Source organism: Vidua macroura, chromosome 1 (genome assembly GCF_024509145.1).
Source record: "Vidua macroura isolate BioBank_ID:100142 chromosome 1, ASM2450914v1, whole genome shotgun sequence".
Lineage (NCBI taxonomy): Eukaryota > Metazoa > Chordata > Aves > Passeriformes > Viduidae > Vidua > Vidua macroura.
Genome location: NC_071571.1, coordinates 131694811 through 131709994, shown reverse-complemented (window position 1 = coordinate 131709994; position 15184 = coordinate 131694811). Strand labels below are relative to the sequence as shown.

At 37.5% G+C, this 15184-nt stretch overlaps 1 protein-coding gene and 1 long non-coding RNA gene across 2 annotated transcripts in view; one reads left to right on the top strand and one right to left on the bottom strand.

The window, feature by feature from the left end:
* The window catches only part of CPQ (carboxypeptidase Q), a 145498-nt gene that overhangs the window by 26810 nt on the left and 103504 nt on the right, over positions 1-15184 (bottom strand). The window contains exons 6-7 of the mRNA XM_053991471.1: positions 12771-12862; positions 1703-1904 (exon numbers count right to left, since the gene is read on the bottom strand). Coding sequence (XP_053847446.1) covers positions 1703-1904; positions 12771-12862 — 294 coding nt within the window. The remainder of the gene's footprint in view (positions 1-1702; positions 1905-12770; positions 12863-15184) is intronic.
* LOC128815083 (uncharacterized) lies at positions 1825-8058 on the top strand. Its single transcript, XR_008439544.1, has 3 exons — positions 1825-1912; positions 2131-2200; positions 7712-8058. It is a non-coding gene; the product is annotated as an uncharacterized LOC128815083 (long non-coding RNA).

Here is a 15184-nt window from a genome sequence, read left to right as displayed (position 1 = left end):
AAAAACTGAGGTCTTGGTTCCGCTTTATTCATGTTTTCCCAGGGTTGAGCTTATATTCCCAAGGTTTATATTTTTCATAGTTTATGCTTTCTGAGGAGTACAGATGTCCATGGGAGATGGCTTTTTCCTGCATTGCTCCTGCTGAGTGGCCCAAAGACTAATCAGGAGGACCATGGCACGCTATAGCTGCTTATGCTCCAGGTGCACCACAGCTGATGAGAAGTGGTGTGCAAGAGCTCAATATTCACCACCATCACAAGCACCACTCACATTATCAACTGAAAACAAGGCATTTAAATGCTAATTTTTTCTGTCTTCTTCCATAATTTGTCACATTCAGATGGGAAGCACAAGGCAAGTCCCCAAGGACCCCCTGGAATGCTCCCAGCACCTTACCTAGGAAATAATTCTGATACCTTTGCATTTTCTAAATATAGGCTGAGTGGTGACTACAACACAGATATGTTGGTCTGAAATTCTAACAGACATATTTTTCACAGGCACTTCCAGGCTGTGGAGGATAATGCATGGCCATAGCCTCTCAGTAATGCTTACAGTCTCTCAAATCAACTCAGCACACCATTGTCACAGCTGCATGAGATGGTACTGAACCGATTCCACTTCACCCAAAGAGCAGGACAGAAGCTGAATTCCTAACTGTTTAATAATATCCATTCATCCATACTTCTTGCCCAGTATAGATATTTTGGTTTCAAAATTAGATATCCATACATTTATTGAAGCAGTCAACTTTATGGTATCTCTGTATACCCTAACTGAGTGAGAAGTGAGGGGATCTGACCATAAATAAGAATAATATATTCCATTATTCACTCTCTTCCACAAGGTAAAAAACATCAGTAAATTAAATATTAAAAGATTCTAAGTGTATAGTAGCAAGTAGTAAAACTAGCATAAGAAATGAGCCAGCCTACTTAGCCATAAAACACAGGAGAAAAAGAACCTTAAAATTTAAAACTGATCATAACTTTTTTAACACCACTGTTATGAAACTTTTCTTTCTACTATTGTTCAAGTGGAAATTCACTAAGGCTTCACTCAGGCTGGCTCCGGTTGGGATTCTTGTGCTCTGAAAGCCTCTGTGCCAGTGTGGGGGTCTCCTGCATAGGGGTGCTGCCAGTGGTGGATCTCTCTCACAGCTTACAAGTTTCTTTGCCAACAAGCTGCTCCTCACTTGGAGCCAGATCAATCCTCAAAATGAACCCCTAAACTACTTCAAACTTTTCAGAATTTTACCCCTTTATCACACCTTAATGACTCATAGCTTAAATGTCACATCTCAAAAACATTGTTTCTCCAACATATAAAACAGAGATAAAAAGCCCTGAATTTCAAAGTAAAACTAGTAATAATTTTAAAATATTTCTTCTGTATTGGAGAATTCCCCTCTGCCTTGGTTTACTATTTATAAACCACCAGTCTGGGATTAATTATTATAAATCCTTAAAGCCGAAAAGAAGATTTTAGGCATTTTATTCTACATATAATCTGTACCATTATTAAACTGCAGCTCAAATGCACTTTATGTTGGTCACCTTTTAAAATTTATACATTTTACCTATAGTAAATTTTACTCCCTGGCAGAAAGAATTTCTTAATACTTTGAAAATATCAGACCACCCATGTGATGTGGCAGTGCTCAGTGGGAGCAGTGCCCCTGCCAGGCTCCAGGGACACTCACCAGGCACCCCGTCTCTCATCCAGTAAGCAATGTCTGTTCCATCTGCGGTGTCATAAACATCTGTAGCATTGATGGGCTGCAGCAGAGTCATGATCTCTTTCACGATGTCCCGGGCTTCAGCACTGCCAGAAAAACCCAGTCCAGATGGCTTGAAGGTGCCCTCATCAGACTCCATAACGATATCAAAATTGGAGATATTTTCCTAAACATGTAAGAAAAGAAGATATTGTGCTGTGGTTGTTATTTTAGCTGGTATCATATACTGGATTCTAGATGTCATTGTGAGCATACCACAACAAATTTGTTTTCAGAAGCAGAGAAATGCTTCCTGTGAAAATGTGTACGTAAGCATAAATGAAGGGACCTATCTTTCTGTATGGAAATGGCTGAAACAATTCAAATTATATTGAGGCACCAATATTCTGTAGGACCCACAACATGACTGGTCTGCTGTTCTCAAATACTTGCTTTCAGACTTCTGAAGTGCCACCTAGAAAGGTAAGCCATCACCACCTTATTGCAGTTTTCATTTGCATTTCATTTCATCCCTTTCTTCTCAGACTTGAGACTCTGGAATTCTGTTGCAATGGAGAGGGTATGAGGTCCTTTGGCTTTAAAATTAGAGGCATCCAAAGCCTTCATAGACTGTGAGGAACAGTCTATTTAAAAGCCAGCTGCTGCCTGTTCAGAAACAAGTTATTTTCAATATAGCATATAGACAATTCTGACCGATTGAAGGATTGAAATGCCAAGGTTTTCCCCCAGACCTGAAGGAATAATATCTATTTTAAGGAAAATTTGTGCTTCCAAGGTAAATCCTCACAAGAAACATGAAAGGTAAGATTTTGTGTACAAGTAGCATAATAATATTTGCTTTTAGTGTGTATTTGGAAGAATCTTTTAAGCTAAAAGAATAAAAATTAGCAATTTATTTACTTATCATATTTTCTTAGATTGCTCGGTTACAAAGGTCTAATTGGAATTAAATACATAGGAATTTTACATGAATGAAGATCTCATTAAAAAATGAGATCTGGAGAGGCACATAACTTTTTAGAGAGAGTTTATGCTCAGGTCAGGCAGAACAAAAGCTATACTTCAGACCTCCTTGAATGTGACTAAGAGAACCTACTGCAGGTTTTACTCCTATGCCCAGATCTCACGCCTGAATTTTATGGCTGCCATGGGTTATTTATTACAAGGAAATCATTACAAGGGATATGTGATAGCAGCAACTAACAGATCCATGTCACTACCAGCATATATAAGCTTACAGTTCAGTAAACAATTCTTTTACATTTTTCTGTATATAAACCAAAATATGTAATACAGGTGGCTGTAAATAATTCACATAAGCGTTCACATATCCTTTATAGAATTTGCTAAGAACTATTTAATACTTTCCCAAAACTTTTTTCTTTTGAGTGAAACAATTCTAACAGAGCAGAGCTATTGTATCCACCCATTTAACTACTGGAAATCAATGTGCAAATAACCAGTCTTGTCACCTCATTGGCAATCACCATTTTTAGACAGTGAAAAATATCTTCAGTTTGTGAAAGATTAAATGTAAATAATTAGGCTACATATAGTGTGTAGGACTATCATCAAATGCTATCCTGACGTTATGAGCTTCAATATGAATCATGACTTACAGACTGTCTGAATACAGTGGGAGAGAAGCAGGCCAAGAAAAGCACACTGCAGGCTAAAACAGACCAGTGATGCTCCACAGATACAACAGAAAGTATGTCTCAAAATGTAAATCTTCTTTATCATATGCCCAAGGAGGAAGACTTAATAAAGACAACACACATTTCAGTGTGCTGCTGAATTTCCAGTGAAAGCTAACTTTAGTATAGTGAGCCCTACATAAATATGATGCTATGGTACTCAGCTTCTTCGGTTGAGTTTCCAAAGCAGGATTTCTGTCCATTTTTAGAGTAGCTGAAATGAGGAAAGCAATATGTCCAGGGGAAGGGCAGTGAAGTGAGAAGAGTGAGCATGGGAACAACATGGACACCTAAAAGAAATCTCTCTTATCACTCAAAACAACAGAATCCCTAAGTACAAGAAATTCATAAACTGCTACTATTGCAGAATTGCTGTGCTCTTCAGTTGTGTTTTCTCACATAAATGTTTGCATGTGATTTTAATATGAAATTGAGTAAACAAACCACCCACAATACATTACACCATATTGTTGTTCTGTAAGAAAGCTATTCAGTTCTGAGAATGTGCTGGAGAGGCATGAAAACAGGACACCCTAGGAAGAGAAACTGACTTCACTGAGGAACAAAAAAGAAACAGGTCACAGCTACTTGGAATATTATGTGTCCTTGAGAAAGCTTTTTCCCTATTTGGTCCACTAGAAGATAGGATTACTTATAAAACTACTCACCATCAAATTTGAAAGTTGCAGTCTTAAAAAAAGTTAGATTGGTTTCCCTGTTCCCATTTTTGTACATCTACATTGGCATTTCTACATACACAGAGAGGAACACATGCTGGAAAACATGCTTAAAATATACTGCTTAAAAATAGTGAAGATGCTTTGTCATCATTTGCCATCTATGATGCAGGAATAACTGCCATTAACAAAGTGAGGTGAAACCATACATTCCCCTTGACTAATTCAAAGGAACCAACAAACCAGAAAGATTTAAAAAAATAATTGCAGGTTCAGCTGCTTCCTTCAGTCATTCTCCTAGTGAATGTACCATCTAAATAAGCATTTTAAACTCAGCATGTAATTTTTTTCAGAAAGTAATCTCATCTGCTGCATCTTGATATTGTGCCACTTCTCTTGGTATGTACCAGAAAATTAAAACTTCTCTGTGTAACCTGCTGCCTAATTCTCTGAACATCAAAAGAGACTTTTATCCTTTGCCTTCTTATGACTCGGTTGCAGAGGAGGTCATCTGTCTTTATTATCTCACCTTTAGCTCTTCAATTGAATTTTTAAATGAAACATTACAATAAAGACTGCATGGGAAAATTGGCTCTCTATAGCTTGCTATTCTCATTGAATATACAATTAGGCACAATCCTTACCAATGCTTCTCCTATTTTAAGTTTTTAATTTTAATTCATTTTATTTCTGTTTTATTTATAAACAATCTATTTTTCCTGCAAAACTAAGCAGAACTAAAAATATAAGTACTTTTCATCTCTAAGGCAAAAACCTGATAACATGAAATCACAGAATCACAGAATGGACAAGGTTGGAAAGGAGCACAGAGGATCATCTGGTCCAACCTCCCTGCTCAAGCAGGGCCATCCCAGAGCACATGGCACAGGATTGTGTCCAGATGCTTCTGGAATATCTCTAGTGAAGGAGACTCCACAGCCTCTCTTAGAAATCTGTTCCACGACACCTGCACAAGTAAAGAAGTTCTTCCCCATGTTCAGGTGGAACTTCCTGTGCATCAGTTTTTGCCCATTGCCTCTTGTCCTATTCCTTGGCACCACTGAGAAGAGCCTGGCTCTATCCTCTTGATACCCTCCCTTCACATACTTACAGACACTTATGAGATCCTTTCTCAGTTGTCTTCTCACATTATCTTTTTCACCCTCTGTGTGCTCCAGGAGCTTCACATCTCTCTTGTACTGTGGAGCCCAGAACTAGATGCTGTGTTCCAGTTGTAGCCTCACCAGGTCTGCATAGAAGGGCAGGATCACCTCCCTCAACCTACTGCCAGTGCTCATCCTAGTGCAGCCCAGGATACCTTTGGCCTTCTTAGAGCACATTGTTAGCTCATGGACAGCTTGCTGTCTATCAGGTCCCTCAGGTCCTTCTCCATGAAGCTCTTTTCCAGCAGGTTGGTTCCCAGCCTGTACTGGTACATGGTGCAGGACCCTGCCTTCACCTTTGTTGAATTTCAGATTGTTCTTCTCTGGAATCTCTCCAGCCTTCCAAGGCCATTCTGAAGGGCTGCACAGCATCTGGGGTATCGGCCGCTCCTCCCAGCTTTGTGTTGTCAGGGAACTTGCTGAGGAGGCCTCTGCCCCTTCACCCAAGTTATTGATGAAAAGTTAAACAATAGTGGGACCAGTACTGAACCTTGGGGGACACCACCTGTGACAGGCCTCCAAACAGACCCTGTGCCACTGATTACTGTCCCACCCTCTGGGGTCTGTCATTTAGCTTGTAATTACAGTAAACTCTTTCCACTAAGAAAGCAAACCCTTGTAATATATATGACTGGTACGTCTGTTGGTAGGAAACATCTTTCTTCTAGGCTAGTCACTGGCAATCTTAAGCAGGTATACCTCACAGTAGTTACTTATTCAGTCAAAATCCCAATTGTTAATTCTTACAAGATGTTAAACTAGACTGCAACATCTCATGACTAATCCACTGAGTCACAGATGGCAATCCCTCTTACTCACCTTAAGCAGGGACCTGAAAGTTTAATGCAGGGAACAACTATCCTAAAAGCCTTCAGTACTTTGGGGCTGCTTAAAATAGAGTATTACTTGTCCAACAGCTCATTTACTGGTTTTCTTTTTTTTGTTTCACTGAGAAGAATCACCACTTTACAGGAAAAATACCAAAGTCTGTAATGACAAAGCACTTGACTAATGGTACATTTGTTCCAGTGATAAAGAACATCAGTTAATCTGACATTGTGTTTTCAGCTTTCTGTTATTGATTTACACTTAACTTTAAGAAACAACAGCACTTGTATTCCAGTATTTGTCCCAGAGCAGTCGGGAAACAAGTATAGCATGGCAACCATGTTGTAGAATTCACAGGGAAGTGGTGGTCATCCCACTTGCAGTACTAAAAAAAGGTTTAAATCAGCATCCAGATTTTTTAGGCTGGCAACTAAGACTACAGGAAAGACAAGAAAAAACCCTGGAAATGCCTAAGTGCATGTGACAGCTAGAAAAGAAAAAAAAAAGCAAAATAAATAACATCCTCTAAGTATTCAATAATATATAAACATGATGTAGTGTAATTTTGAGTTGCTGTTTAGTATGAAGGTAATTTAATGAAGCAAAACAGGATAAATTGAAACTAGAGCAAAAACACCACAACAGCTGTTAGGAAGAAGAGATATGCCAGCATCAAGGCATAATAAGCACCAGCCACAAGTGTGATCATACCATTTACACTCTTTTTGAATGAAGACAGGGAAAATCGGGAACACTGTGAGTTATTCATTTTTGTAAATTATCCCATCATTAAATGGGAGAAAGCTGATGTAAAGCTTAAGATTTAGAAGAACAATTTTTCCTAGATGACAAGGTACGAAAAAGGCTCATCCTTTTGTTACAAGATAAAATATTCTTCTGCCACATTTTATGGGAAAGCAGTATGTAAAAAAGTCTACAGGTTTAGGAGTTTGTCCTGTAGGACAGTTACAAGTTCTGACCTCTGAGAAGCCAATGACAAAAGTCCCAGTAACTTCAACAGCCCTGGAGCAATTTGGTCAGGTACTTATTAGCACTTCACTCTGTAAAACCATGCTACTGCCACGTCTTGCTTTGTACAATACTGCGACTGTTTCCTCTACGATGATTTGCCAGCACTCGCAGAGATGACCTGGGATGTAAGTTCCCTGGGATGATAGACAAGAGAAAGCAGAGAGCTCTGAACATGGCAGCAGGCTGAGTAAGGTATGCCTGAAGTCTTGTCTTGGGAGGTTTTTTTCTTTGACAAATGGGCATATCAAAGAGAAGTTCTCTTCCTGGAAAACATTCCATAACTTTAGACCTTTTACTGCTCAAATGCAAAGGTATCAAAACAATGTCTATGGCTCTGAATGACTATTCCCACCACTGTCCTTTTTTGATAAGATTTAGGTTTTCACTAGAAAATAGGCAGCAATGCCAAAATTAAAAATTGTGGTTTACATCTTTGTTTGAAAGATGTAAACCACATTACTCTTTCAGGAAGCAAATGAGTATTTCTGCGACTTTAAATAAAAGATAAGTGAAAACAAATTTGCATCACCTTAGAAATCATCACAGCACATACATAATTTTGTACATCTTTCACAGCTGCAGGGAGTTTTGATAGGAGGAAGCCAACTTTCTTACAACTGAACATCCCAATGGACAAAGGACTTGTGGATGGGTGAATCTGCCTGAAGCATGTGCTGGAAGCAGTGATCCTCAGAAGATTCTCTATCAGAATCTATACCAGACTCAACTGGCAGCTCTGCTGAGAGAAAGAGAAGAAAGATGCACAGACAAAGAAGATTGCAAGATGCACATGGAAGGTTTGCTTGAGAGAAAAAAAGAAAGATGCACAGAGAAAAGTTTTTCTAACACTAGACATGTATGAATTTTATCTACATGGAATGAAGATTAGATATCCGGGAGACACACTGATTAGATATCCGGGAGACACACTGTCATGACTGATTTGGGGTCTTCCATCATTCAGGCAGTGTAAGGAATAAACTTGGATTTGTGTTTTAGCAAAATCTGTATTTCTCTGCAGCTTTCACAAGAAAGTTTATTCCTAAATACTAGGGAATTAGGAATTCCCACGGACCTAGAACTGGTGTAAAAGATAATACTGTAGCTATGCAATCCTTACTGTGCTTAATACAATCAGTGGTGCTACTGCTTATTGTGATGCTGGAGAACACAATGTGATTACTTTCTTTCTTTCCCTTTGCAAATGGACATTTCATTCTTTCTGCATTTCTTTCCCTTTGCAATGAAAGGAATCAACAGGACATCAGCGACCTAAAAATGCAGCAGTAATTTTACATAATTTTTGATTACGGAGAATATTGCCTGAGGAAAGTCAAAAGGCTAACAGTCAACACATTTTCCTGGCATAAAAAAATTCCCAATTAAGTCCTTTATATGCTTGATTCAAATCAGATAAAAATTCATGTCTTCCATTTCACCAGAATACTTGGTACTTCAGGATCTAAAGTCTTCTGAAAACTATGGTTTTAAGGAGACAATATTTTCTGGAGAAGAATAATTTCACCTGAAAGTATCAGTATTTTTTTGATATTTGCTTCTTAGAGAAAGCAACTCATTAGCAAATCACAGTAGAAATCTTGTGTGATCATCAACGAAGTGTACTTAAACTAGCATGAAATATATACCAGCATTTCAGAAAGTCCTGTTTTCAGCAGACACAGTTTGAGCAAAATGTCAGATCTTGGTAATAAATACAAAAAAAGAAGCCATAGTAAACACTGGTGATTTAATTTTTTAAATGTAGTTAAACCTTTACTAAAAAGTTAAAATACTGTATGGTATTTGCACCAAAAATTGAGGTAAGTACTGTAAATATCATTAATATAAGAATACCAACATTCAGAAATATTGAGAATGCCTTCTGTAATGGGGTTTGAATTGAATTAATAATATATTAATGTCTCCAGTGATCACAACCGAGTTACTAAAGTAAATTTGAACGTGGCCTAGGATCTCGTGGTCTTCTCATTAGAAAATATATTTGCTTTCCCAAGAGATTGTACGCAATACTTCTATTCCAAAATAAATATTATCAGTCATTCATAGTCCCTTAATTCAGCTGGGTAAATAACTGTAACCTTGTTTCATGGTACACAGACCTTTCACAGAATCTAGTCCAAAGCAATGAAAAGGAGGGCAGAAACTTAATTACATATATTTCTTTCTCCCTTCATGAAGACAGCATAAGAGTAAACACACAAAAATCTTAACTCTGGCTGAGGGCACTTAGGTATCATTAGTAAAGGTCGTAGCAGAATCTGTACTGAAGAGTTGCATCATGAGGCCTTCTAGAATTATGTTCCATTAGTTCTTCAATTTGACTTGTGTGAGAAAGTAGTGTTGTGATGTTTCATGATTCTGAAGCTGTTTGCTGTATTGTCTGTACAGAAAAGCCCTACTCAGCAATTGGGTCACACAACACTAAGCACTGGAAGAGGACTTCAGATGTAGTGTCAAACTCCAAGCTCTGCAGTCTGATTTGAACTTAAATCCTTTAATTTCACTGCTCTTTATCAAGATAAGTATCTTTAACATTAAGGAAAATCAACTATTTTTCTAGTTGGGGATTAAATTTAATTATTGGCTGACAGCTAAAAGCAGTGAGCACTTCAACAAGAATCTCCTTGGAAAGCAACGCTGCTGGTAGTTCCCCTGAGAGGCTTCTACCCCATGATCAAGACTGAGCAGGTGCTCTGGTGGTGTCCTGTTGGGTGGCAGGTACCCTTGCACTAATGGAGGCACTGAAACTGCTGGAATATACAGGGCTTTCAACTCTTGGAAATGGCTTAGAAAAACATGCAAAGAAAACAATGGACAAGGACCATGTGATGCTCCCCAGAAAAATATTTGATAAACCAAAAGCATGGTTGTGTGAGTAATGTATGTCTGTATTTCTGTATGTATGTATGTATGTATGTAATGTCTGAACTTCACCTGACTGCAGTTAGGCAAATATGCTTTTCCTAAGCACATATTTACTGAATACTATCAGAAACAGGAGACAGCACTAGACTGTCTAGAGCACTAGAGCTTTTGATCAACAAATATGGCAGCTCTTACATTCTCATAAAGCTCTGAACAGCTTTTAATATTTTTTCACTAGTTTTAATAATCAGAAATTATAATACTGGGATCTAGAGAAAAACTTGAGTATTATAAATAATGCTGTTACACAGGGATACATGTTAATTATTGGCACCATAGTAAAACCACTATGCTGCTATCTCAGTTGTTTCTGCAGTAACTTATTCACTTTCTAGCAGTGACAACCTACAATGATGGATGAGGAAGAAGGACCTGAACTTAAACTGAAAGAAATAATAAATAAGTGACAAAAATAAGAGCATCTGTACTTGTCCAGTACTATATTGTCTTCATTTCTTCTCCCTTGCCACATTTCCACTGACATGAGGAGGTAATTTACTATGCCAAGGAAATCCATGTCTGCCTGTGCTGAATTACTGCATTCATATTTCTACTTGTTTGTAGCGAACTAAACTCATAAGTCCATCTATGTAGATGACTCATACAGGCTGTCTTTCATTTTACAAGGCATCTTTAAATACCACTCTTATTTAACTTGTACTCATTACCATCAGCAAGCAATGTGTGTGCCATACTATCCTAATTGCCAGAAATTTGAGCAAGTAAATCATTAAAAGGTTAAGTTATTTTTCATGCTAAATTTAATGTACAGTATTAATCAACTTTATTCCATTATTATGAGTAATGCAACGTCCTATAGTCAAATCGATTTATAATTATGCCAGATCACATGGCAGGGGGGAAACAAGAACAACAAACAACAGACGGATGTCATTTCTGCTTAAATTCTCCATGTAAATTACAAACTGTTAAGTCAGACAGGGCTTTCTTTGCAGAGCACAACATCCAGATGGAATCTCACCAGCAGAGCAAGAACTGAGACACATCTTTGTCTCAACATTTTAAAAGCAAAGTAACCAAATATTTTGCAAGCAACACCCAGCCTGCTTTGTATTTCCCTATTTGATCCTTAGGTCTGCTTTTTGGTGTTATTTCTGAATAAAAATCTTTGAGACAGCAGTGAAACAAAGCCATTTTGGCAAAAGATAAGACATGATGAGACAATTTCATGTGTTGCTGACATCACTACCATAGGATGGATCTTATTGTCTAACATGGACATCTACAGAGGTAAATCTTCAGATACATTTCTGATGAGTGGTGTGCACAGAGCATCCTTCCAGCTCCTCCAAAATGCAGTTCTGTACATAAGAAGCATCTCTTTCATGTGCTACTTATTCCAGAATATTTTATTCTAGTTTAATCCTGATGAATATCAGAGTACCAGTGGTAAATCCAGAGTCCTTAACATATACTAAACTGCAACCTGTCGCCTCCCTGAAGCTGAGAAAGCAAGCTTTTGGGTACCTCTTCCAAAATAAATGACAGAGCTGAGTTATCCCTGTAATTTGGAGATACAAGGAGGTACAACATTATGCATGGGTAGTTAAATACACTTCTTAGCAATATGAAACTAGTTAGTGGGAAATATTTGATTGTTCATCAATTAGTCAGAAAACTCTAACTGCTCTAAACCTATCTCTGACAACTCCATTGCAGGTGCAAGTTGATCTAACTTGGTTCATCACAATGAATTTGATTCAAAGTGAGGTTCCCATTTATTTGTTCTGATAGGTTGCTTAGCATTAAAAATGCTCTTAAGAATTGCTTGCAAGTCTGCTATCATGCTGTTGCAGAAAAGGTAACTTCCTAGACACATCTGCATTCACCTTGTCTCCGCCTTATACTACGAAGTTATACTACTTAATTAGGGAGAAGAATAAAATATTACTTTAGGATAGTTATACAGGTATAAACTATTCTGTATATTCTATTATACAGGTATAATTATGCAAGCATAATTTTTCCGTGGAGAAAACACCCAAACACACACATATTCCAAAGACTCATCTCCACAACAGTTTTGGCAACTGCACTTTATCTCATGATGCATTTTGAAACGGCAGCTGTTGGCAGGAGAGATAGATGTTATATTTTTATCCTCACAGCCGTAAGTCATAGAGTTTGTGTGTTCTTTGCATCACCAGAAATCAACATTTTAGGATGTTCCAGATCCCACAAAACTTACAATTGGTAAGTACATTATAGACTACACACTATCAAGATCAGGTAGAAAATACTTTTCTTTGTATTATTTCATGTTTTACATTGTAAAATATTATGGGAAAATGCAATGAAGCAGAAATACATAAGGCAAACAAAATTTATTTATATTGCAAACATATGTGGACCATTCATCATTCATTCTCAGAAGGCTAGCTATGTTTGAAAGCTATGGCAGATATCATGAAATATCTGTTTCAGAACACTTTTCTGACAAAGTATCTTAGGTCAAGCGGAACACACACATGTGTGGTTGCATGGCTTATTGTTAAATGTAAGATTAGGTTTACATTTATGATTAAACCCAGAAAATATACTTTCAGGCAGAACTGGAATCACCGGTTTTGGTGAACTATTAAGCTGAACATCTTGACAAAAATAGTAGTCAAGTCATAAGACTGGGGAGAAAAGTGCTGTCAAGAAAATGGTGAAAAGACATATTTACCTTGTGCAACTGATAGTATTGCTTGGCACCTACTCCTCCTTGCTCCTCTCCTGTCCATAGCACCAAGCGCAGTGTCCTTTTTGGACGAAGTCCTAAAACACAGGTTTTAATATTATTTTTTAGTATTAAATACAGATATATTTTGAGTATTTTTTGCATTGGTCTCCAGCCTCCAATGGATGAAAATCCTGAATGTCCACAAACCAAACACAACCTATATCAAGTGTGGGTTTTTCTGTGAAAGATTGGGGTGTGGGGAGAGAGCCCACATGAGGAAGAAGTGAGCAGGTGAGGTGCTGCTCCCAGTTGCAGTAGCACAAGAGAAGTATATTTCAGGGATTTGTCATGGTTAATTTATTGCAATTAATTGAAAATGAGCTGCTGGATTTTTATGAGAAATGTTTATCCATTTCAAGAGCTGAGGGGCTATGAATATTATTTTGCTTTTTATCAGAGAAATGAAAAGCAGCAATCTGTACTTTGGAATCTGAAAGAGTCAGCTGCTAAATGTATGCACAACTTTCTGAAACAAGGCGAACATGAAGCCATTTTCTATTTTGTTATGGTAGCTCAATCAGAAAGATAAGTTCTCAAATAAATTTTGAAGCCATTTTTGCCATGGCAGAACTGATCAGATAGAAGGTGCTTCCCTCTATTTATTTGGTTGTTTCTATTCATAAATTAATACATTGAGAGAATGTATTAACTGTTCTCTGTGCAGGGGAATGCTAATTATGTTAGAGAAAAAAAAAAGAAAAAACATGAGAAGATTATCACAAGTGATAAAGTACCACACACACTTTTGTGCTGAAGAGAAATAATATCAGTATCACTGCCAAAACTTATTTCCTAACTGCCAATAGACTTGACCTTCATTAATTTTTTTCTTTTGACACAATGAACATGATATAAACATTTCTTCTTGAAACTACATGCTAGCAATCCTCAGAACTGAAGGCAGAATATAGAAAGTATACCCCAAATCTGAATAAAAGAGCTTGGATTTTCCAGTATTTCATAAAGAAGGGCAAACAAGTTAAAGGTGTGTTTTCTGAATGTTGATCTGTTGACTGTAAACAGAAAGGTTGTCAAACTTCATTACTTTAAAGACAACCTACTGCACACCTCCCAGTGGATTCCCTGCTCTCCTAAATCACAACAGTAAAGGATTAGCCTCCTTTACTTTTCAAATTAGTCAGATGGCTTATGAGGTAAAATTGAGATAATAAAATAGCTCTCAGTTTGAAGTCAGAAAGATTTAAGCTCAAAATAACCCAAAATGTGTCAGCAACTTGGTTAGAAGAGAGAGCTGTGAAAAGAAAAAGTGCTAGTATAAAACATAGAGGCCAGTGCTGTGGTATGGTTCCAGCAGCATTGCAGTTTAAATGGAAAAAGGAAGTTTATTTGTCATATCACAAAATGCAAAGTGAAGGCCAATCTCCAGCCCACCCCACCAAGCCTGTGAGCGTAGCTTTGGTAGGAAATGCTTAAGACAGGGAAGCAGCATCTTCTGGCACCTCCCAGGAAAAAATCAAGGTGCTTTAGTCTGCCACTGCTGCCCTAAGGGGGACTTGGGCCAGTGATCAGAGGGTCCTCATGGTTGGCTCAGATGGGCTGTAGCCTCAGCTCCTGCTCTCCAGGGGCTGGGATGATCTCAGCTCATTTGTGGAACAGACATTTGAGAGTCTTATGGCCCCCTCCCTGCCCATCATTGCATCTCTCCATTGAAGCTGGGGAAATAAAATAGCCCTGCTGAGCTTTGGTCTTTCCAGTCTGGGACGTGGTGTATCAGCTCATGGATTCCTGTCAGCAAATTCATTTGTGTGTTCTACTGAAATTAAATGGGCAACTTTTAAAAAATAAAAATACATAAGCTATGGAGGTAGTTACTTTAAATACAAAGTCTACAGAGGAAAATTTAATTTTCTCGTTATCTTAATCTGAAAGCGATAAGTATTTATCTACCTGGTATTAAAAACAGAGCTAATCTGACCAAAGAACAGCAAACAAATCCAGTATTCAGAAGTAAAATTGCTAAGAATATTCTCAATGCATGTTTTTATTAGAAAAAAAACCGAAGTACTATATTCAAGTTACAAAAGTTTTTCAAAGTAAGTTTAACTACTTTGGTTTCCTTCTTAATAACTACTGGTTCCTAAGCAAGGTATCATCTTCACAAAATCAGAAGTCTTTCAGATTGCAGTCTAAATATGTACTGAAAAGACATAAAATAGCAATTGGTCTAAAAGACTATATTTTCTGATGAGTGCAACATATAGAGGGGTGGGTAGGCAATTTTAAAATGAAGGAAAACTGTTACACAAACAAAATTGCACCTCTTTCCTTGTTATCTGAATAAATGATTTATTACATAGAATTAAAAATAAAGAGACTATCAGAAGAAAAAAACCTAG